The following is a 25,412-nucleotide window of genomic DNA, read 5'->3' on the forward strand; positions in this document are numbered from 1 at the left end:
GGACTTCTTAGTGAGAATTCCAAATGGGTAAAAAACAGAATCCCTCTCCCCCTACTATTTGCAAAGTAGCAGGATGGATCTGCAAAACCTGCATATGCTAGAATATGCATTTTCAGCTTAGCCCCTATTTGTATAATGAGAGAGAGAGAGAGAGAGAGAGAGAGAGAGAAAGAAGTGGGGGGAAGGGAGGGAGAAAGGGAGAGAGGGAGGGAGGGAGAGGGTGGGAGAAAGAGGTTCGAGTGCGCGCGTGCACGTGTACTAGCACACAGACCATCTGCTTAAGGCAAGCCTCTGCTGGGGAATAAATCACTGAATGAGGCATCAGGCAAGGAGGGTTTGAAGGGTACACACCAAGGCTGACAGACACTGCTCACAGGAAACTGAGATGGTAGCTGGGGTGGGGTACGGGGCATCTGGCTGTATGAGACCCAGTTCTCTGCAATAAGAGGGAACCAAGGAAAATGTATTTTCAGTCTGTAATATCATTCAGACTTGGTGGGTTGGGGTGGAATGCTATTCTAGCCTCTTTAGAAACCCAGTCCATCTGGAGAGGAGGAAGGAAGAAAGTCATACCTGAGACACGGTCTGCTCTGTAAGGGGTACGTCTTCACCCTATGGCACAGAGAGACAAGCATTCAGTATGATTGAAGTCTGGTAGTGGAGAAGGAAGAGGTGGTCCTTTAAACTGAAGCAATGGGCAGAAGCCTAAAACTTCTCAGTCCCTTGTAGGGACTAGTACAGCCACAATTTTACTTGGCCAGAGGCACTGTGAGCAAAAAATGGTCATTTCACCCATCTTCTATTTTAAAGCAGGAGGACTTCTTAAAAGATTTATTCCATTCCAAGTAATTAGCAGGTTATCTGTTCTACAACTTAGGGGTGGAGGACCTGATTCCCTAGTCAGATAAGACCTTCCCTGAATATCAATATCACTAGGGAAAAGGATGAGGGGGAGCCAGGGGTAGTTTAATGGATCCCGCAACGCCTGATGGGTAATGACAGCATGTTAATTTGAAGAAATAAACTGCTGCAACAGCAGCCTGAGAAGAAGAAGGAGGGAGTTGGTGGAGGGGGACCCTCTCTCTTGCCACATAGAGACATATGTTAGAGGAGAAGATTAAACTATGCAAATGGAGCCCACAGCAGTTAAGGGAGAAGATTTCCCATTACCAGACACTGTCAGCCTTCACTCTGTGGAGGTCAGAGCTGGGACATTCTGTGAATGGGGATATTTACTTTGCTCAGACAGCTCTGCACCCCTACAATTTGTGGTGGGCTCTCTCTGCAACCACCATTCTCTCTCCCGAGGACTTGAAACCTTCTATGGTTAACTCAGAGACCTCTTTCTGATATCACTAGCACCAAAGAAGACTGAGGTTCCAGAGAGGTGCTGTCCTCAATTTTACAAGACCTTAAAAGACAAGGAAGACACTTCTCTGCCTCAAATGACTGTGATCCGCCCCTAAAGAAAGAATAATTTCAAGTTCTTTATAGATTCAGAACCATCAATATTAAAGTTTCTTTAATTTCATTATTGATTCGATAAGTATATTAAATGTCCACTCTATGCAAGGACTAGATGAGATGCTAGGTACTGTGTTAGGGGCAAAAATAATGTTCATCTGCTTCCTTTCTTTGGGACAATGACAATTTGAAAGGGAAGGAGAAGGCTGTATGTATTCCACAAGCCCAGACACTTAGGTACATTCAGCTGGTCTGGCCCTGGAGAGTGAGTATATGGAGGGATTTAGGGGAATACACTCATGCTTACCCTTAATGCCACCCTGTGTACCACTTGCTGGGGATCACTCTCTAGGATCACCCTACAAAGACAAAGAAGAAATCATCATTACTCTGTCCTGAAGGACCAACTTAGTATGGGGACACTTTAGCTACTCGGCCCCCTTGCCTTAGGATAGGGGTAGTTATCCCACCCTGCTCACCCTAGAGGTCAAAGCAAGTCAGAGAACTCACCCTCCATCTACGATTTCATCCACAGCCAAGAAGAGCCCTTCCATGTTCTCCAGCAAAGCTCGCTTTTCTACATTTTTCCTGAGTCCCCAAGAAAAGAGAAAACCAGTCTATGTATGAAAGGAATCCTAGGACACTGTCTGATTTAGGATCCTAAATTAGACCAATAAATGTCTCCACCAACCACACAAAGAAGTAAATAAGGTAAATAAGAACTTTTTAGCTAATCCACTCTAAACCCCTTCCTATTCGTTTGCTGAGAAAGGATCGTGAATGTCAGAAAAGAGATTCAAAAAATACAGTTAATTTCTGACTATTCAAGGGCTGATTATCGAGAGCTATTGTTCCTTCCTATCTGCCATGATGCTGCTCGTGATATTGCTCATAAATGCTGACATCAGTGGGTGGAAAAAAGGAAATAAACAGAACTAAAATTCAATCTTGAGGTGGCAGGAGGTGGGGAGGGGTTGATTGCAAACCCCATTTGCACGCAAGCTGACAAAACTTCTAAGCCTTCTTCTGCTTCCCCTCGTTTACCTCCCTTACAAGCTCTGCTCAGACCTTGAAAGAAGCCCAACTATGGGGCTGGGAACAGTCAGAGTCCGCATCCACCAGCCTCAGATCCAGTGTTTGGTATATGTGGCCAGTCACATTCGTCAGTTTGACTCTTTCACTACATCATCCGAAATGAAGTTATATTCATTCACCTGGCTAAGAAACAAATCATCCCCTTCCTGAGGAAATATGAGCCATTCACCCTGCTGATTTTGTGAGGCTGAGAATGCCTGCTGTTCTGCTCCGGTTGGCTGTCTGTGCTGGGTTCACTTGGGAGCTGCTGGAGGAGTGAAGTTCAGAACCCTGTATGTTTTCGGGAAAAGTATCTTATATCTTTTTCCTTGCCCATCTACATGGGGAACAGAGGGCTGGTGGAAAGGTGGAAGGGGAAAGTAAATGGTACATTCTTCCTATTCTACAGAAGGGAAAAAACTAAGCGCTAGAACTGAAAAACTGGGAGCATTGCCTCCATTCCCAAGGTATTGATGTTTCATCTGGGACATTTCTCAAAGCATACCTGTTCCCTACTTCTAATGTAAAGAATGAAGCCCAGGACAGCATTTTGAGGGTGCTCAGAACTCTGACAGAGCCATGGGAGAATAAATACAGAGGTAAAGATTCTGCTCCCTCCCAATCCCTTTCCATAGGAGAATTATTCCATAGAGAGAAATACTCTCCTCTCTATCTAGTCTTCCCCATAAGTGAGAATCAGTTTGAAATATTAAGCCCAACTTCTCAAGGTAAATCAGCTCCCTGGGGTCTTTGCTGATTCCCAAAAATTCCCTGGACCTTTCTGTTACAAGAATAGTGACTTTCTCTCATAAACAGATGTCAAGAATGGACTGCGCACCTTAGCATCTGGCTCAGTGAGTCGAAGAGGCAGTTCAGAACGGCCATAAGCATCAGCTATTGGGAGACAGAAGAAACAGAAGGATAAGGTTCAAGGCCCTGAAAACCGCTACCTGAAAACAAAACCCTCTAATTCATTAAGTATCAAAAGACATGAACTTTCACAGAGGACCAAAAGCCTAAAGAGGAAAGGAGGGCAAAACAGAAAGAGGATCTGTGGTTTCTCACAGAAATAAATTCCACCACATGAGCCCACAATTTGATGTCTCTCTTTGATCAAATTGTTCCAACAGACCTTTCCTGTCGGAGTCCTCTACGTGTCTTTACCAACTGTGTTACCCGATTCTTACATAGAGAAATCATTTACCAAGAGATAGCTAAGGCTAGAGTTAGTGGAACGAGCATGGGCTTTGGAATATGACAGATCCAGGTTTAAATCCAAGCTGAGCCATTTTCTAGATGTGTAACCCTGGGACAATTACTTGGAACCAAATGAAGCTGCCACTTCCGTAGTTCAACAGTGGTCAAATATTAGTAATTTTATATGGTTCTTCATGGTTCGGTTTCCTCATCTACGAAACAAGAACACCAATGCCCACAATTCACAGAAGTGCTGTAAGGTTTAAATAACAACGTACTTTACAAAGTGCTTACAGCAATGAGAGCTTAGTAAGAGCTGGTTTTCTCGAACTTTCATTTTTGCCTCAAATTATATGGGGGCTTATTTTTTTCTTATCTGTTCTTCTAGAACTTGTTACGTGAGGTAAATAGCTTTTCCTGTGATAGGAGATTAAAAGTACATCCAGTCTTCTCAAATGTATAAGTCTCAAGGACTACACCTCTTCAGAATTTATGGCTTCAACATGACCCAAAATGTTGTCTAATTGACCAAACTCAGTCAACTGTCGATCCTAATAGCAGGAGCAAGCATTCCCCAACCTTGTTCATACCACAGAAATCCATCTTAAAACACACTATACAGAGAAGACCATTGGTATTATATGTTAGTATGTATTTAAACATATATGATATCTTCTACATGGAGATAAAAAAGAGATATGGGAAATCTTCTATTCTAGGTTGATTCATTTGATAGGTCTATGGTTTACAAATGAGATCAGAGATAGCAAAGAGGGGTGGGGAGCCTCACCTCATTTTCATAGGAGCTGCCAATCACATAGAAATAGAGATCAATACTGCTTTTATATACTACTGTCAGGCCTTCCAAAAGGGCGATTTCACCTGGGGAAAAAAAAGGTGAAAACAGTGGGTAGCCTGAGAAAAGGAAATGGGACAGAAGAGTTACCAGAAACTCCTGGTATCCGGCTGTTTTGGGCTGAGATAATGTAGGTCATATGACCCCCAAAGATCGAAGTTGACCTTTTTTTCTTTTCAGGCAGTAGCAGAAGGGAAGTATAAACTTGGGAAGGTCTAAATGTATCTTCTCCTCTAACCACCTTCCCCCCACTACCCTTACTTCCCTCCTTGTATAAGAGACAGGATACTAGTCGATCCTTCGGAGGTGAAAATGCAGAGCGGTCACCTTTACAGACTTCCATTTACCTGCCCTAATGGATGCGGTACAATAAGCAGAGCTGCAGTTAAATTTGTCAAGTGAGGCTCATAAATCCAGGGACTAGACAGGTAGCTAACAGCCAACCTTCCAGCACGGTATTCCCGCGTGAGGTACACTCACCTCCCCATTACATTTCTGAAAAGTTTATTATATGAGGGGAGGAGGGAAAAAGAGAAAAAGGAGGCAGTCATTTTATCCTTCTCTGCAGTCCCGTCACTACCCCCTTCCCACCATGGTTCCTCCAACACAGGGAGTAGTGAAAGGAAAATGACCTACTGTCAGTCCGATGGGTCTTGTTGAAAATGTTCTTCTCAAAGGCCTTTTGCTCCTTGACACTGGGGTAGGTGTCGTCATAGTACTGGTCGGAGGGAAAGGAGATGGGTTGGGTTATTAGCACTGGGAGCCCAGAATGATTAGTGACTGTGTTTTGCCCTGGATCTTGCATTTCTCTCCTTCAAGGCATGTGGTAAGGAAGAAATACTGACATGAAGGAAGAACTACAGAAGCAGGGAATGGGCAGTAAGTAATCGAATATAAAAATAATTTTTTAGGGCCCTGCTCCAGGCAACCCCACCTTACATGTCTAAGACTATAAGGACAGAGGCCTACAAATCCTGTGAGGAGATTCTGCCTTGTCTGTATTCTAGGAGAGCAATCCTGAGACCACTCTCATCGAGTGCCTGCTAAAAGCTACCCCATGTCAGGGAACAGTAATAGAGACACAAAAAGCACTAATAACATAGAATACTTCTCATACCCTCACTCATTATATAAAGCTGAGGAATAAAAAAAGGCTGCAAAAACCTTCTCTAAAGAAAAGCAGACCATACCCTTTGCTCTCTCGTATCTCAGCTTTCTTTTCTGCAAACTGAAAGAGGCAGGAAGCATCTAGCACATTGCTAAGCCCACTCCCAAGCTCTCCCTGGCAAAGGGTGGAAAAGCAGGCTGCTAAATCGCTCTGCTCTTTAGGGGCTAATCCGTCGCAGTCAGCTGAAGACCTATGACAGGTCTGGCATTTAGTAACTGGATAACTGTTTCAAAAGGTGTCCTGCATAGTTACATCCAATTACAGGGAGGAACAGCTGGTGAATTCTAAACTAATCTCTACCTGCTGATTGATTTATGCTATGCTCGCCAGGAGTTAATACACCAGGGACAGAAAAAAATTCTACGGGAGGGGGAGAATATAGAGGGAAAGGAAAGGGGTGTCCTTTCTCTTCTCTTTTAACAGATCCAAAGTTAGAAACATCACACTAGGGAAGTCAGGAGGTAACAAGCTTGGTGGTAACTGAGGACCTAGGGCTGGAACCCTAGTACAAGAAAGTTCCCTGGAAAACCCCAGGCAGATAACAGGTCGAAGGGAAAGGAACAGGAGTGATGGGTATGGGCAGGGTGCTTCTCACATCTAGACACTGCTTTATTCTGAAACCAAGGTTCCAAAGTTCTCTGCTCTGATGCTGATAACAAAGGAAGTCAAAGTCTGAGGATGGCAATTAAGGAAGCAGGGCAACTAAGAGACAAAAGCAGTTTAGCTTTTAACTGGAGTAGACATGGGAAAGATGGAAGAATTCTTAAAATTACAGTATCAAAGAATGAGTTAAAAGGGCCAGGCCCAAGATTCAATTCTCAGAGTCAGTCTCTGTCTTACTCCTAAACTGACTTGAAAGGGAATCTCACCTTGGCAAAAAGTCGATCTCCATCATTGTCCAGAATCAGGATGGCTTTGACAGTATACAGGGAGGGTTCCTGAAGAGATAGGAACATACCTTCAGTCCTGAATTCAGGTTCCTGCCACCACTGGCAAACCAGATACCTTCTCCTACTCTCAGTAAGACTGCAAGGGCATAGAGAGGTGCCCCTGTGAGTCCTTCTAACCCAACCCAGTTAGATTTTTGACACTTCCCACTGAGAATGACCAAGTGATAAAAGAACTAAATTGAGGCAGGGGGCATTTTAACAAAGGACTCCAAATCAACATCAGATAAAGTTTCTTTGAGCCAGACTCACAGAGTGCTTAATCAAGGTAGGTCATGCTGCTACTTCCAAATAGTATGCTACGGTTTTTTTTTTTTTTTCAAAATTACCCTTCCTCCCTAGTCTCCCATGCACAGGTGGGTATGGAATATGACCCGATTAATTAATAGGCACTGCACAAGGCTATTTGAAAACAAGGCTGAATGCCTTAGTGTACTTGGAAGTTTCTGCAGTCCCAATGCAGTAGCAATGCAGAGGCATAAAACAAGCCTTCTCTAAACAACCCGCACAGTGAGCAGAACATGCGCGCATGCACGCACATCACACACACGCACGCGCGCGCGCGCACACACACACACACACACCAGTTCTGACACGCAGCCCCGTGAGACATCCATCTCCCAAGATTTCCCCTATAATCCTAATTCCTCTACTACACACCGACCACCACCATTTAATTTGCCAGGACAAAAACCAATCTGAATTTTGGAGAAGTAATGAGAAGAAGATCTGTCTAAGAAACACTCTAGGACCTGGAGATAAAAAGCAGGAGAGTTCCTTCACTACCAAGAATCAAATTTCAACAACACTGGCTCTCATAAAGGAATCATAGCCACAGCCTTAATGGTTACACTCAAATACAAACAACTGTAAAGCATATCACTTTGCCAAAAGCTCCTCTACTACAACTTCTGAGCTAATCAGAAGAGGCAGAAGGTAGGGGAGGAAGTGGTACATATATAATAGGTGTTCGAAGGCTCACATTCCTTGACTTTCTAATCAACATTACTTAACAATGACAATATCCCTCCCCTTTGCTAAAAGACAAGGCTGTTGCTTTGCTATTTCCCTTTCCTGGCTTACTTGGAAAACCACAATCCTCACAGGGGCCAAATATACTCTCCAAGCATGTGTTTAACAAAGACCCAGGAGTAAGAAGGAAAAAAATCATTGCTAAGGATCCAGAAACTGCAGCTTCTATAAAGGTAAACTCCCCCATGAGGCTCAATAGGTTTAAGGTTCCATGCAAAGAACCAACCCTAACTTGGGGAGTCAAGAATGAAAGTAAAGAGAACCTAGTCTTTTGACAACAAGGTGATAAAAAATATAGGCTTTCTCCACTTGAATTCTTGAGGACAGTAATTTTTGTGTTTTGTTCACTGATTTATCCCAAGTGTCCAAAACAATGCTTGACATACACTAAACCCTCTATATTTGTTGAATGACTATGAGAATAAAGTAAAAATTTTTTTGATACAATAAACATCTATGAGACCCTTTTATAATTAGACTTCCAGGTATAGGTAGATTATCTGATGTGGCCATTTTGGGTGATATTACTACCAACTTATCTCTCAACACTCCTTAGAGATGCCCACCCTATATAGATTACTCTCTGGAATAACAAGACATGAGGAAATCTTCTCTCAAGACATGAGGAACTCTTGTAAATTCTGGAACCTGTGTCTAGCAGAGGAAAGTAATTATAGAGTCTCGTCTAATAGATCACAAATAAAAGCAGCTTTCCTAAGTTCCCCACAGAAAGATCTTCCCATAAAGCAGGCTCAGTTCTCTAGCAACCTGGATCCTCAATTCAACAAGAGACACCAATGGCAATGAGTTTCCTTAATAGAGGAAAAGAAGTCCACAGGGAAGGAAATTTAGAAGAAATAATTTTTCCCACAATCTTTTCCCTGGAAATCTTTGGCTCTGTTCCTCTATCCACATTCACAGCAACCTTAGAGATCTTCTTAGCGGTTTAAACTGAGCATCGAGCTCACACAAGTAACTGGTTCTTGCAGCCATGGAGTCTACCGTCCCTAGAAAGAATGGGATCCCAAAAGAAAAGAAAAACCCTCTTCTGGCCATCAGCCAACTAGGAGAGTCAGACAATGTCCTTTGTGGCCAAGGAGGTGTGAGTACCTAAAATAGCTGGCAAAAAATAAAGAAAAAGATCCCTGGGTTCTGCTCCTGGATAGTTTTACTAGTTTCTTAGAAGATGTTATCAAGGAAACTCTTGAAGTAAAAATACTGAATCTTCCTGAGAAGGATAAAAGACAGGCAAAGAAAGGCAAGGAGAAGACCAGATCTGGCTTATTACAGCTCTGAAAGAGGTAGGAAGGCACAAGAGAAAAGTCATTTCAACTTCCAAAGGAATAAATAAATAAAGCTGAGAATTTAGGCAAGAGCTTTAATGCAGCTTTAATTCTCCATTCTGTTACAGCTGGAGCCGGCAGCTTCTCCTTTACTTCTCCTGCCACCTCCTGACTACAGCTGGTTCCACTTCAGTCTGGGGCCTTTACCTCTCACTAGTGGGGAAGGGCAGGAGTTCCTCTCAAACCATAAAACCAGCCAATTTAAAGGGCCAGAAGCCATTACTGATAATGTAATTTCATTTTTTAAAGTTTCTACAAAGGGCAAGTTTATAAATAACTCCCGGCTATTGAGAAATGGGCTTTCTAGAGAACGGAATAAGCTTGACCTTGTAACACATTAAATGCCGATTATTGAGAAAGACCTCACAAGCTTAGGACCATGTTCAAGGAATTTAAAAGGTCTGTTCTTTCCTCCCACTCCCAAATGTGTAGCTGCTAGAAAGCTTTCGAGACAAAGTTCTGTGATGCACTGACTTTCAGAGAGCCACAGCCTGAGTGTATAACAGAACTTCACCTCAAATGCTAATGTTGCCTGGAAATGATGTTTAGGCAGATGGGTTTGTGGGAGGTTAGGTGGCTCAGATTTTTTACTATCAAGAAAACAAGACTGGACTCCTCAGGAGAGCTGAAACAACATTGAACAAGCAACTAGCCTGCTGCAAAGGAGTCTTTGATCTCAACCAGAGGCTTCTGAAGGCGCATGAAAAATATCAACATCTTCTAGTACCCCCACCACCAGCACACAGAGGACTGGAGGGGAAGCGCCATTCCTCGTGCTGCCCCCTGTGGGCCTTCAGATGACCTGCAGCTTCCTAAGAATTATAGTCATTAGCAAAAATATTTAAAAAGCAGACCTTTTAAATATTTGTGTGTCTTGTAAGCCATACTAGGAGAGATGGGCTATGAAAAAGCACTGAATTAAGTCTATTCACAATGTATATAGTAAAAGAACACTCTGGGGTAAGATCACGATATGCTACCATAAGAGGACTGGGAGAGTATTTGGAGAAGGTAGACAGGATATTTAGGGACTATGACTAAATACTTCATTTGATTCATTTGGGAAAGGGAGACCAAGAAGTCTTTGTGGAGTTAGAGGGTACTATCCACAGAGCTGAAAGCACACAAGCAATAATCTAATTGAGGTTCCTAGAAAGTTCTTCAGTTTCTTATAGCCATGCCAAAAAAGTAGTGCCCTGGCATGGCAACAGATCTTGACCAACTAGAAACAAGATGCTCTTCCCTCAACCCTATTTATAAAGCAAAATCAAAACAGTAAAAACCAGAAGGAGAAATTCCTAGATACCACTCCCAGCTCCAGATGGCTAAGCAGGTATTTTGCTCCCTGATTCTGTGCCAGCTTCTTTAAAATGAAGAGCAGCTCCAGGGTTGAGGGCTCAAATTTGCCAACCACAAGCCTAGGGATTTCAGGTGAAAAGAAACGAATTAGCAAAAGGCTTTGACAAGGAAGTGCAGTTTTCACATACTACCCAAGAGTGAGCTTAGATTCAAGAAACACAGCTCAGGAAAAGAGCCACAGGTACCAAAGAACTGGCTGACAAGAGACCAAATATTGGTTATACAGCGGAAACTGAACATGTCTTGAGAAGGAAGAGAAGGACAGGAAGAGAGACTTAGAATCTTCCTGACAGATACAAAATGTGAAAGCATAACCACTAAGAATTCTGACACTACAGTAGAAAATGTCTCTAAACTCCTAAAATCCTTGCATTATAGTCTGGATCAGCCATTAAGTCAAGTTCTACCCTTCTCTGGAACTCAGCTTCCTCACTGGAGAAATGAGAGGCCTGAGCTAGATTAGTTAATGTTAATACCTTTTTGAAGTACAGCAGACTCCTGTAATAGGCCATGAAATTTATGAACCTTGTTACCAGAAAAATAAACATTCACAAATGTTTATGATTTCAAAGAGTTCATAGACCTAGGTTTAGAATTAAATGAGATTCTCTCTGATCATAACAAGATGGTGTGGGGAGGAAATGAAAAAAGGAGAAATGAGTGATACTTTCATAAATCACCCCTCTCCTCTGCCTGGCACCAAGTAATGACTTCAAAAATATTTGTGTGGCCTTCATAAATTAGTAAATATGATTGAGAAAACTAACATAGCCAGCAGGGGGAGCAAAGGTGATCATCACAGCCTCCAGCTCTCAATGACTGAATTTGGTGGCTGTAAGACAGGCAGGACAAGATTACCAAGCACCAAGCTCTTCAGGAATGGAGTCTCAGATACCTTCTTAAATTCAGAAAGCCAGTGTGCTAGAGAATTTTACAGTCCCTAATTCTTCAATTACTATGGTAGTGAAAGAATTACAGAAATGTGAGACAAAGCAAGCAGCACTGCTGGCAAAAGAAATGAATTGAACAAGCAGAAATCAGAGTACCCTCCACCTGAGGCCTGAAAACATTAGAACTTTCTGCCTTCCCTTTCTGGTACTTCGGAAGCCCTCATTTAAATATCACTCAGCAAAGGGAAAAATCAAACAGGGCTAGATCCATTTCTGATGAATTACTGGTTATGATTTGTATCCTGATTTATTCCTGACTAACCCCTCATCTGCTTCTGAAAACAAAAAGCTAGGCTTTAAAAGACTGATTTGACAGCCTCTGTGTTATCTTTCAATATATTTGCTCTCCCAAATCAATCTCTGAGGCAGAATTGCTATCCTCTTCCCTAGTTTGTCTTCCACTAAAAACTATACAAATAATAGAAAAGGAGAACATTAGTAGATAGAACTATACACACCAATTGGCTGTGAATGGGAATACCTGCCTTGACAGTGGAAAAATTAAAAGCCAAATAAGGAGATCTAGGCTTCATCTGTAGCATGTAAGACTCAGGTTATATAACAAGAAAGATCTACTGAAGAGACAGGATGGTCGAACACCAGAAGAGGTGACACAGGCTAGGGAATCTAAGGACAGGAGAATTCTAATAACCTGATCTAGGAGAAAGCTTATTCTGTGCAGAATCAAGGGAGGCCGAATGTGTGAAGGCTTTTGCCAGTATAGGTATTTAAAATGTGCTGCTCGTGGGCACTCTGCCTTCATCTTCCTAATTTCTCTAGTATAAATGGATAGGTAAGCACTGATTCTTTACTCTTTTTCTATCCTTTGATTCTCTAGTTTCCCTTTCCATAACTAGTTTGCTTGTCAATATCCTGTCTAATCAAGTCATGTCAATGGAATAAAGTAAAAAACAGTGGCAAATATCTAGATGAAAAAGACCCTAAATCTGTCACTAGGCTCATTCAAATATTTGGTTAATTGTATTCCTCCTCTGCCTCCCAGGGAAGATCTGGCTTCTCAAGGGTCTGGCTTTCTTCATACAGAGGACCCCTCCTCCTCTTTTGACCAAGTGACAGATTCCTTAGACCTCTGATATAATTTATACCTTGCCAGGGACTAACTCTTTCCCCAACACTGTGAAGGAGAGGGAAAAATATATATATAAATATGTCGGAAATCTATAACGAGGTCTTCTTGGAGGGCAAGACATGGGGAGAGTTAGAAGCAGCATCAATTGCTCTTTGGGGGTTTTAGTTCAAGCCGAGGTCTGCTTCCAGCAATCAACCATTAAAACAAGCTGGCCAGAGTAACAGCACAGTTTATTCTGATCATTTAATTTGAAGTGTCAATAAATTAAACTTCAATCAATTAAACTAGGTGTGCAATAACCCAGATGGACACCCCGACACCAACATAATCACAATAAAAATTTTTATGGCTGCCAGGGACCTCATCGGGGGCAGTGCTGGCACTGCTCTCGCCCTAGCTGAGAAATATATCTCCACAGTGCAGGAACAAGGAGATTGCTTCTCCTAACGAAATGGAGGGGCCAGGCACCAGCAAGGACGCAGCTGGGAGAGGGGCACAGGGGACTGCCAGGAATGAGATGGGAGTGCTTTGGGGGCTTAATGTAATTGATACCTTTGCCCAGAGCAGGAGGAGGGGGCATTTAGGCCAAGTACCTCCACTGTTAGTGCCAAAGGAATTTAACAAAAGCCCCATTAAGATGATTCAGGAAGCAAAGGCCACAGAGCAATATCAACCTTTAAGAGTCATTGATGTATTCTGCATAGTTTCCTCCTCCATATATACACATATGTTTGTGCATTTTAAATGCCCTGATTTTTAAATGAGGCTTAGAATTCAGTATTTGGTCGTTGTTTTAGAATAAAAATGTTATTAAAGGAAGAGAAAGGATACAAATAAGTCTGGTCCTTAAAGCACTGGAAAAACACTCTGAAAGAAAATCCAAAAAGGATTACAAAAAATGAAATCTAGGAGGAAAGATTTAAGGGTCTAGATTGCTAGAGTAATTCAGTTTTGAGAAAAAATGGTAAAGGGGAATTAGGGAGGAAGGGGATATGTCATTATCTTAAAGATACCATAGGTAATTAATGGAGAATGGTGACCTGCAGAGATCCCTCTCCATTCACAAGAAAGGAATAACCAGCAGAAAACGGTAGGAGAGGGGAAGCTGAGTCCAAAGATGCAGGCTGGGAGCATTATTATTAAACACTGGTAACAGAAGGAGATAAAAGGGTCTCTTTCCTTAGAGACTACAAGGAGATCTTAGTAATATTAGACAAACATGCTTGAAAGCTAGGGCTGGATTACTTAATTCAAGAAAGAAATGTGACCCACTGTAAAGTACCTAAATGAGGGGAACCTATTGGTATTTAGAAATACCCAAAGTCAGATCAAATTTTGATTGATGGTTCTTCTTGACCCCCTGCTAGCTTACCCTTCCCTTCTTCTCAATATTCTATGGCTGTATGTCTTGTAGTGATGAGGATCGAAGAGTATGCTTTGATTAGCTTTTCCCAGAGGTCCAGCCAAACCAGGAAATAAATCTGAAATGCAGAAGGTGTCTCCCTTTCTAAGGAGTGGCTTGTTAAATACTGTCCAGGTACAGTAAACTCTTTAGTTCAGTAGAGAGCTAAGAGAAGATCCAGGGATTCTGCATACTTTTCATAATGAAGATGGTAACTTAAGAACCAGGAGATACTGCTAAGTAGACAGAGGGGAAGAGATTAAAAGGAGCAATGAGGAAGGGTGATTCTGAATCAGATGGATGTGCTCACTACAGCAGCACATATACTGGATTGGATGGAGCTAAATTTTGTGGGCCAGTATGTGAGGGTAGTGTGAAGAGAAAGAAAAACTTAGGAAATATCATCTGTTCTCAACTAGGGTTCCTCATCTGAACCAATGAATTCTGAAAATCATGTGACTATTTTCTCACTCCTCCCAAGGATGGTACGAAAATAGTGCTATTGTGGATACAGAGGAGAGAAGTTGATTCATTACATACAATGAATGCCTCAGGTCATTAGAGCTTAATTTTCTCCTGGAACTCCAGCTAAAAGGGCTGGAATGGTGAGAAAGGTATATAAATTCTTAATTGAGACCCCAAAATATATTGAAATTGTAAAGAAAAAAAAATGTTGGAAAGAGCTGACACAGAGGAAAGAAAATACTACTTTAATATCCTTACACGTCTGGAGACCAGGACACAAATTGATACCTATTGGTACTTTGTCCCCAACAAACTTTATATTTTATATAACTGATAGTCGAAAGTACAATTTTGTATACTGAAGAGGTGGAAGCTGATGATGAGATAAGAGAGAGAGAATTAGTCTGAGATTAGGAATCAAAACCTAATTAGTTTTAACATTGTACGTCCTTGGGCAAGTCCTTTTCCCTATGCCTTGGTTTCCCCTAACCTCATCACACAGGTTCATCATGACAAAGAATCAGTCTGGTTTTTAAAGCAAAGTTCAGGGGTACCTGTCCTGGTTAGCAGGGATCTGTAAATGCAGCATCTTAGGTACAGATTAAAATGGGTATAAGAAAGAAGCAGGTTGAAATACACTTTATTGAGGAAGCAGAGACGGAGAACTGAATTAAGAAATAATGTGAGAGACTTTCACATATAACTCCTTCAACTGACCACTACACACAAAACCCTTGATACATGAACTCCCCAAGTAGCATCTCCCTCACTCCTTTACCTGGAAGCACATTCCTTTCTAAAGAGATGTAGGAAGCAGTCTAAGAATTTCTGAGAACTTCCAAAGGAACCAATTACCTAGAACTTATCCCAGGCTGTTAACTAGTTAAGAATACTGTTTAACTGGTAGGTACAGAAAATATCTTTTTAAAAACTACTCAGTTTTAAGCTTTCTAGCTAGACTTGACCAACCTATATGAGAAGGAATTATCCCTATCTTTGCCATTTTGAAAGAGGGGAACAGAAACTTGCCATTCTTTTTCACCCGACGAGGATCTGAATGTGTACATGTATTAGAGCTGAAGGAAAAACACAAGAAAGAGGCCTAGAGTTCAACTCAATTAAGGAAGGAGCTGGGAACTAAATTCCTATACACACATCTATGTCAATATCTCCAAATTCCAAAAACGCATTGAGCACTTCTGAGAGAAATGCTCTGGTCCAGTTCTAAAGAAGGAGTAATAGTGTTTTACTTGTTTGAACAAGCAAAAAAGGATCATATGGACAAGGGAGCTAAAACACCCCTTTAACCACCAAAATTCTCACATAACCAGAGAGTTAGCATCCCTGATCTGACAGTAAGAATTTCTAAAGTTTAAACAGGTAGGAAAAAGGAGAACATAATAAGGAGTCTGGTAAAAGATTCAATAATCCATGGTAACTCTATTCGATATTCCAGAACTTTGATAGAATACTGATTCTTTATCATGACAAATATAAATAAAAGAGATTAATAGAAAACCAAATAAAAAAGAAAAGTTTTTTGAAGACATGTGAGAGGGAATTATCAACGGAGTGTCAAAAATGTGACAACTAACAGAAGCCTGAGATGACAAACACTTGCACTCTATTCTTAAAATTTGGAACGAGTTTGGAAGTTTGGGGAAACTCAAATCAGGTATCACGTACAAATGCTCAGAATCTGGGTAACCTGAAGGAACCTAATCCTGTATGCTTATAATCCTATGCGTCGAAAGGAATCCATGCGCTCCTTTCAACTTTCCACCGACCCTTGTCCTCTCACAGGTAGAGCTCCCTACTCTGAATCAAGGCTTTAGCTCCAGCACTAGGCCACACGCTATTCCAGGGGCCAGCACATCCTTCGATCCCCGAGGATTATCCGGAACTCCCCTTTCTACCGCCTCCCAGTCAAAATGAATCCCGACTCCCGGCCCCTCTGGATACCGCAGCACCTCGGCTGCCCCAGCTCCTACCAAAATCAGCGCCTCCATCTTGCCCCGCAGCTGGTGCTGACGTGGAGCCGCAAAAGCAACGCCGCCTCTGATTGGCCCTACGTCCTTATTAGACTCCGCCCAGGATGGGGATTATTGGACTGCCGGTCGCCAGCTATTGTTCTATTGGCCAACCAATGTGCTAACTTGCTTAGCGGAAGCAGGGTGTCCAGCCAGAAGGTGCAGATATTTGATTGTCAGTCCAAACATTCAATAAAATACCAAAGCCTCACGACTAAATGGGGCGGGAGGGTCAGTGTGGCGGGACTGTTTTTATGGGGAACAGAGGAAGCGAATATTAATTTTTAATTGGCAGGGCGGAGAGCACGTGATATCTCCGGCCTGATTTAGCAACTTTATTTATTTATTTTTTTCACGCTTACAGCGCCTGGTCTTCCTAGGTGGTCTCCCACCCAAGTACTAAACAGGCCCGACCCTGCTTAGCCTCTGAGATCAGCCGGGATGGGGCTTGTTCAGGGTAGTATAGCGGTTGACTGTTTTAGCAATTTTAATCAGTACTTCCTTTAGGGGGAGCTATGTCTCCTTAGCCCTTCACACTGACAGCACTGGAGGAAATCCGACCCTACTCCTCATTCAAAGAACTCCCATTAGGTCCCTGATATCCATGGTTGCTTTGGCAAACACTGATAGCTAGTTCTTCCTTCAGACGTGCTCAGATCACTTCAGCATCCTCAGAGAAAGTTTGCACAAACAGAATAAAGCCAAGGGATGCCCAAGATAAACCAAAATTGCCAGAAAGTTGAATGCTACAGTAACAATCTCCCTAAGGTGGGGTTCCCGGCTTTGTGGGACCCAAGGAAAGAGCCAGTGAGTTCCTAAAAGCAGATTTTCTTTGACCAGACATAAACTGGGATATTAATTTTGGAAACCAGAGAGCAGAGAGTAGGAAGGATGGAGGGGTGAAGTGTCCAGGATAAGAAAGGGTATAGGGAGCAGGGTCTGCGGTTGTCCAGTAGGGACGAGCCATTGCAAAACAAGAATAGAGAAGTTTACTGAATGCAGGGATTTCACAATAGGGAAGGGTTTTGATGAAGTTTAGCTTTCTCCTACCCATCTGTTGTTTGGTCCCTGACCTCCCCTACCGCCACTCTCAGGTCAGGGACACCTTCTATTGCCTTATATTATTCTCAAAGGGATTTCGTTTTTTCCATCTTTGACATTATGTCTCTAGGAGCTCTCCAAGAAGAGCATCTAAACCTACCCAGAGTTTTTCTAATAATTTCAGAGTAGAGTCAGAGGGTCTAAGAGAAAAGTATAGAAGAATACAAAACATTTAATAAAAATATAGCTAACATTGGCTATGAAGGAAGGTATATGATTTTCTCGTAAAAGCCCAGGCGACAAGCCTCCTATCTGAAAGAAGCAAGTGATTTACCTTTATTCAGAATGAGGAGCTATTCAAACACTAAGGGCTGTGCCTAGCATCGCAAGGCTGTCCTTAGCTTGGCAGCTTAATGATAATACTAACATTTATTGACTACTTACTATTGGCCAGGCACATGATAAATCTTTGAATACATTATTTAATATTTTTAAAACCTTTATGAAGTAGATGGGAATGGTAGAGCTGGGAACAATTAAATAATTACTTAAGGCCATACAAGTATTAATTGGCAGCCATAAGAGGTCTGATTCTGAAACCATGTTTTTAACCCACGATCCATTCCTCTGACTTATGGTACAGCCTCATTTTTATCCCAGTCCTACCTGAAGTATCGTACACCAGTGCCAGATGTTCTATAGGGACCATGAGGAGGAAAAATGTGTGATGCGGTTCATTCAGGGGAAGGGGTTGGCTCCTCTTCCTTTGTGGAGTAACTGACAAATTTTAACAGTCAGACATTGTTCCAGAAGATGGAGAAGATGGTTGATTCTTACCTTGTCAACCTATTGAGTAACTGTACAGTGGGGGGAAGAACATTAACTGGATGGGAGATATTAGTTCTTGTCATGATTTTCCCTTAATAAGTGGGAGAATCCTGGCAAGTCTTAAACCAGAGCTTTCTAGAGCTCTATCTCCTTACCTAGAATTAAAGTTCTATGATTATTCATCCCTGTCCCTTTTGCTTCTGTCTCCCCTTCAACTGGAAAACCTTTAAAAACCAATCAAATGGCAAATACATATGCTCCCCAGCTACACACACACACACACACACACACACACACACACACACACAATTGACCCTTGAACAAAATGAAGTTGAACTATGTGGGTCCACTTATGTGTTTTTTTCCAATACATACTGTAAATGTATTTTCTCTTCTTTATGATTCCTGAATAACATTTCTTTAGCTTATTTACTAAGAATACAGTACTTAAAACCTATAAAATATGTTTATGTTATTGATAAGGCTTCAGGTCAACAGCAGGCTGTTAGTAATTAAGTTTTGGGGGAGTCGAAAGTTATATATGAGTTTTCAACTGCTTGGGGTGTTGGCACCCCTCACCTCAGTGTTGTGCAAGGGTCAACTGTGTATGTATATATGTATGTGTGGAGGAAAAGACTGGAAGGAAATACACCAAAATGTAACCAGTGGCTGTTTTAAAGTGCTAGGACTTTTTTCGAAGTTTGCATATTTTCCAGGAGTTCTAAAATGTATGGGTACTATTTTATTGTATTTTATTTTTTACAGTAGAAAAGAAAAGTTTTATTATAAGGGAAAGTACACTTTCCCTTTTAATAAAGTGGGCCTGAGCAAGAGAAGTGTGGCTCAAAAGGTGGATACCATTTTAAAAAGAGAAAAATAAGCTATTTTTTAAAGGAGAAAATCGACATCTCCTCATGAATACTTCCCTGAGATCCCCAGGTGGAGTTGGACACTTCTTCCTTGCTGCTATCATCAACTCTGATCATAGCCATATTTTAACACTGCAATCTAACTCATCAGACTCGCCATTTGGGACAGCCGTTGTCGCATTCATTTTACTTTCTTAGTGCCTAACCCTCAAATGGCAAACACTCAAACAATATTTACTGAATAGAACGAATATTTTGGAAAAAGCAAGATACAAAGGCAAATGAGCGATGTCAAACACAAGTTAGGATTAAATGCCAAATAAGGAGCACAGATATTGAGAAGAAAGTGATCCCTGGAGATTGGGGAGTCAAGGTCTAGGAGAAGAGAGAGCGTTGGGTGAGGCTTTGATTCATTCATGCATTGAGGAAATGACTGGTAGAGTTTAGTATGAATAAAAGTATGGAGGCTGGGATGTGTAAGAAATCTTTTTCCTTTTTTTTTTTTTTTTGAATTGTAAAATAAATAAAAATGTTTTTATTTATTTTTCTACATAACATAAAATTTACCTTGTATTCTGGTTGGGGAGCAGGAGCAGACAATAACCAAAGACATAAGTAAACCATATAGGAAGTTAGGTGGTGATACTCATTATGTAGAAAATTAAAACAGAAAAGGAGACTGGAGACAATCCCACTATGTGTACAATTTGGAGTGGTACTACTCACACTATAGAGAAGTGAGGGGCAGGGAGAAAGTTAAATAGGGTGGTCAAGACTTTAAATAAGGGAACATTTAATAAAGGACCTGAAAAAAGAAAGGGAATGAACCATGAAGCTATCTGCAGGAAGAGCATTCCAGGCAAAGGGAACATAAGAAAAGTGTGGAAGAAAAGTATTAATATACATTACCCTAGAGGATGAGATGGAAAGAGTAGATTATTAAATAGTTTTTCTTCATATATGTTGGTTATTATTTGACTTTGTTAACAACAAGCATATATTTATCATTTTAACCTAGTAAAGAAAAAAATAAATATCAAAATGGGGATGAATTCATGAGGATTAAATGAGATAATATGTGTAAAAATATATGTAAATTGCTACATGCTCTATTATTATTTATTATCTTACAAATAAATCATTGGATACCATTTCAAGCAGATGCATGAAGTTATAGAAGTATTTTTTTAATTGAAGCAAAATTCATATAACCAAAAATTAACCATTTGAAAGTGTACAATTCAGTGGTATTAAGTACATTCACAATGGTATTCAACCACCACCTCTATGTAGTTCCGAAACTTTGTCATCACCCCCAAAGAAAACTTGATACCTATACAGCAGTCACTCCCAATTTCACCCTTCCTCCCGCCCCTGGCTACCACCAATTTGCTTTCTGTTTCTATGGATATTTCAAATAAATGGTATCATGCCATTTTGCATCTGGCTTATTCCACTTAGCATAATAATTTTAAGGTGCATCCATTTTCAGCATGTATCATTATTTCATGCCTTTTCATGGCCATACAATGTTCCATTGCCCAATATACCCCAGGATTGTTTATCAATTCAATTGATAGACATTTGGGTTGTTTCCACCTTCTGGCTACTGTGAATGGTGCTGCTATAAACATTTGTGTAACAAATATTTGAATACTGATTTTCAAATTCTTTTGGTTGCATAACTTGGAGTAAAATTGCTAGGTCACATGTTAATTTTATGTTTAACTTTTTGAGAAACCATCAAACTATTTTCCACAGCAGCTATATCATTTTACATTTCAAGGTATGAGAGTTCTAACTGTTCCACAACCTCACTAACACATTTTCCTTTTATTTTTTAAATGCCATTCTATTTAGTGTGAAGTGGTGTTTTATTGTGATTTTGATTTGAATTTTCCTAATGGCTAATGTGCTCATTGGCCATTTGCATATCTTCTTTGGAGAAATGTCCACCCAAGTCAGATGTCCATTTTTTTAGTTGGGTTGTTTTCTTTTTGTTGTTGAGCTCTGAGAATTTTTTGTATATTCTGGACACTAGACCCTTATCAGATAACTAAGTTGCAAGTATTTTCTATTTTGTAAGTTGTATAGAAGAAAATTCAAGATGATCAATTTGACAACTGTTTATTCAGAAATAATTGAAGGGGATATGAAAGGCAGAAAGACTAATTCAGAAGCCATTGCATTTCAGGTAGCAGCGAAAACAAAATGTTAACAGTAGGAAAATGCCCCCAAAAGATTGTGTACAAGTGAAATTAGGAAAAGTCAAAGTGTAATGAATGAGATCAGCCATATGTAGAAAAAGCAAATGACCCGATATAGTTTCAGGAAAGCATAATCCTATCAATATATCTAAAGCTCTACTAGCCTAATCACTTAAAGTAAAATGGTTGGAGCCATAACACAATCAAACTCTAACCTAATCAATTCTAATAAAATGGCTAGAGTGAACATAAACAAAATAAATTATATTAATTTGGCTTGAGCTGAAACCCAATCAGTTGAATTGTACCTTGTCTTCATAGAAGGGGAAGATAGTCTGTATAGAATTCCTCCTCTTTGACAAAAAAAAAAAAAAAAAAAAAAAAGTCAATATTTCTCCAGTGACATTTAAGAATGAGTATTTCCTGTTTGGCCAGCACAAGTGAACATTTTATATATTTATAAAAGGAGATGGTTGCAGTTCTGTTAGATATTAAAATTATCTAATACTATTTGTTCACTAAGCAACAATTGTAATATTTGACTTCCAAAAGCATCAAATATTTTGATCAGCCAATAGGATTGTCTAGGCCACTGTAAGTTTTGTGTAGAACTATGTAAGTCAACTATATGGCTTATATATCATGCTCTTCTAAGTTTGGTCAGCATAAGTGAGTTCTCCCAAGATGAATTGACCAAAACCAACTTTTGAGCATCTAAGCTCAAGTTTGGATCCTCCTAAGAAAAATTGCCGTACGTCAGAAACATGACAAAGTGAGAGATGTCCTCAGATTTCTCACCTTGAAACAATAATAAGTTGAACATCTAAAACTCAACAAAAAACACCCATCTGGCACACTAGCACATCTGAGCAAGGGATCTGCGAATAAGAGCTACCAAAGCCCCTCCCCTACCCTGCCCTCACTTTCTGTGACTTCTGACAACTCCAGGCTTACAGTTTCTTTGAATATATTAAATGATCAAGATTAAAAAGGAAAAGAAAAAAGAATAATCAACAATGTTTCTATCTCTAGTCACTCTAACATCAACCCAAGTGTGAAATGAGCCTTATTTCATGTATACTCAGAGAGATAGTAAGAAGAGGTTTTTGTTGTTTTGTTTTTCCTTTTTAGGGTGGAACCAGAGATTCAGAAATGTGATTCAAGTTGCTTTGGGCCACATACAGTTCACCTAGATTATGTGCTAAGCATCTATATCCCAGCCTTGGCCTTGCTCTGCCTTTTGCTAAGCAATCATAGATGGTTTCTACTCCAGCTGCTGCTGAATGGGACACAGCACAAACAGAAGTAATCACAGATAGCAGAATGTCAGCAGCTACAGTTATTGACCTGGAGATGTGGGTATATGCCCTGCACAAGATGACTAGTAAGGACACCTCAAGTCTTGGATGCTCAGTGAGATATTCACTAACAATTAAGCAGGTCTTGGGGAGAAAATAGAAAAAGGTAACATCTTTCTGACCTAGCAGCAGTCTGGCTATGTCTCTGAGGTGTAGGAAGTGTCTCACCAACATACAACTATGATGAAACTTAAGACCACAAAGAGGAAGCTTCCTAGGGTTGGTTATTTAGCCTCTGTTTTCATCCAAGGAAATGGATTGGAAGTTTTACCCAGATGAACTCTTAAGACTGCCACCTTGCAACTTAGCTCCACCTCTGAATTATTCTTCCTGAGAACTGAATCCACATAGTCAACTGTATAGAGAGCAGCCTTGCTGTGGCATGGAATTGAATGTTAGCTATGCACTCAGAGGAATCTAGTTTTTTCTCATCTCTTCACAGAGCTGAGAGGGGATGGCCTTACTTAGGAACAGGAATATTTCTTTCATCTTGGTAAGGTAGAAGGCCAAGCACATGGGAATAGGTGCAAATAAACAGGTGAATTTGGTATTGGAAAAATAAGGCAGTCTCATCTAATGGCATCTGTTTTATCAATGAGCAAGGTCATCTGCTGAGAGAGAAGTAGAGGGAGTATTGGAAATCTTAGAAGAGAGGTGTGGGATAGTTATTGAGCAGAATAAAAAAGAGAATTTACCAGGGAAAAGTAGAATTATTTGGCAATGTTGAGTTTGGGGGGCAGAAATTTAAAAGTGATACAAGTTAGCAAAATTCTGAGAATTTTCCCCATCAATATTTAGCTGTCCATATATAGATGCAGAGAATCTGAATTGTTGAATTTAACTAGAAGTGGGTTTTTTTCCCCCCAATAAAATTTAATACAGAGAGAGAGGGGCAAGGAAATTAACAGTGTCTGCAAGCTTATAGTTCCGGACATGAAGGAGGGTAGATGGATTATTTAAAAAGTAGGATTAAAATATAGTACGAATGGTCTAGAGGTCCTTAAGGAAGAAGCATGTTATGATGAGAAGAGGAGTGAGAAATGTTAGGGTATAAGAAAGAAAGGCAAGGGAAGCAAGACGTCTTGAGTGAAGCATGTAGCTATATGAGGGTGGGGGAGGACTGCTTGACAAACATCTGTGGATTGAGAGTGGGGAGAGTTTTCATGCGCCTTTTTTTTTTTTTCTGTAAAAAGGAAAACTCAGAAAGACTGAAAAAATACATTTTATATCTGAATTTTTACAAATAAAGATGGCTATTATAATGGCAAAAAAGAAAGGCAGAGGATGGGAAACAGAGAGTGAAATTTTGGACGTTTCAAAGGATTTTATCTGAACTGAATTTTTCCAGCTTTTTGGACTTTTCAGAGGATTTTATCTGGACAGAAATTTTCCAGCTTTTTTTTTTTTTTTATTGTCCAACTTTTGCTTTTCCTTTATTTCTTTTTTCCACCTCTCCTCCCACCAGAGAGAAAGAAGCAATGAAATCTCTTTTCATCTACTTACTGTCTGGGTGATTGACCTTTCTGACCCTCTACCAATCCTCAGTATGGATCTCTGCCTCTCTTTTTCTGTCTCTTTATTCTGTGAAAGGAAAGCTGAGAGTTAGGGAAAGATGAGGCCAGGAGCCCTATACCTTCTCCCTCATGAGTGTTTCATGATCTGACAAGTGATCTCTTTGGGGAAAACATGGCCAGAAGCAGCAGCAACCAAGTTATGAACGCAGTTTCAGCTGCAACCAGAGAGAACACAGACAAGAACTGCCAACAGGGAGAGTGTGAGGCTCTGGTGTGGAGACAGACTTATTGGGAAGAGCTTTTTTGGGAAGGGACCCAGAGGCACTGAGAAAATTAGATGATGTTCACCCTGAGTGTCCGTCCATGTGCCATACATGAGACTTGGGGAATCAAGGAGGCCAAGGCTCACCACAGTGAAGAGAACCCCAGGATGCCCCCTCCTTGTCTGTTTTGGCCAAGATAGTCCCTCATGGAGACCGGAAGCACCTCAGTAAAACTTTCTGAGTTTTCCCATGGTGGGTCAGCCCCACCTACCCAAGGATCCTTGGAGGGAGAGGGCTATCTGAGAACTTCGATAGACAACTAGATTCCTGGCAAGGAATCTAGACAACTAGAGCCCTGCACCTGGTCACCACGACCTATCATTCTGTCTCAGGAAACTGTGGAAAACTTCCACTCAAGCCTCCTTTTACAACCCTGGGGCTCCATACGCTGTACCTGATGAAACCTTTATAGACTTTCCTCCCACAACTGTACATTTACATGCATTGCTTCTTTTGCCCAGAATTCTGTCCCCCATTTTTTTCTCTAGAAAATTCAGATTATTCCATCTTTTCAAGACTAGTGGAAAGGTTACGTCTTCTCCGAGGCCTTCCCTGAGACCGTTGCTCCTTTTTCTTTGTTCCCCTAAAACTTAATTTATCCATTCTCACATCTCTGGCCACATCCATTTATATTTTTATACATGTGCCTGCACCATTAGACTGTAAGTGCCAAAAGGGAAGGATCACTCCTTAATGACCTTGGTATTCTTCAAATTTAGAAATTTGCTAAGTACTCTATAAATATTAGTTGAGTGACAGTATAATGTACTCAGAATTAGATACCATGAGGCATATACAAAAAAGACAAAACATAAAATGCAATTTCTCCTAATAAGAAATTTATTTATTCATCAATAATTTAATGTAATATATTTAATATTTATTTAATTATTTA

At 40.6% G+C, this 25,412-nt stretch overlaps 1 protein-coding gene across 7 annotated transcripts in view; it reads right to left on the bottom strand.

The window, feature by feature from the left end:
• COPZ1 (COPI coat complex subunit zeta 1) overlaps nt 1–16,449 on the bottom strand; it is a 41,123-nt gene extending 24,674 nt beyond the window's left edge. For 2 of the 7 annotated variants that reach the window (XM_016165505.2, XM_036236211.1), the window contains exons 1-8: nt 16,339–16,445; nt 6,629–6,697; nt 5,228–5,309; nt 4,526–4,617; nt 3,377–3,432; nt 1,975–2,052; nt 1,772–1,823; nt 574–612 (exon numbers count right to left, since the gene is read on the bottom strand). In XM_016165505.2, coding sequence (XP_016020991.1) covers nt 574–612; nt 1,772–1,823; nt 1,975–2,052; nt 3,377–3,432; nt 4,526–4,617; nt 5,228–5,309; nt 6,629–6,697; nt 16,339–16,356 — 486 coding nt within the window. In that variant the 5' untranslated portion in view covers nt 16,357–16,445. Of the gene's footprint in view, nt 1–351; nt 437–573; nt 613–1,771; nt 1,824–1,974; nt 2,053–3,376; nt 3,433–4,525; nt 4,618–5,227; nt 5,310–6,628; nt 6,698–16,338 lie in introns of all 7 variants that reach the window. The other 5 variants (XM_016165506.2, XM_016165503.2, XM_016165504.2 and 2 more) reach the window with 5 other exon arrangements.
• Nucleotides 16,450–25,412: the final 8,963 nt, after the last annotated feature.

This window comes from Rousettus aegyptiacus, unplaced genomic scaffold (genome assembly GCF_014176215.1).
Source record: "Rousettus aegyptiacus isolate mRouAeg1 unplaced genomic scaffold, mRouAeg1.p scaffold_m13_p_2, whole genome shotgun sequence".
Taxonomy (NCBI): domain Eukaryota; kingdom Metazoa; phylum Chordata; class Mammalia; order Chiroptera; family Pteropodidae; genus Rousettus; species Rousettus aegyptiacus.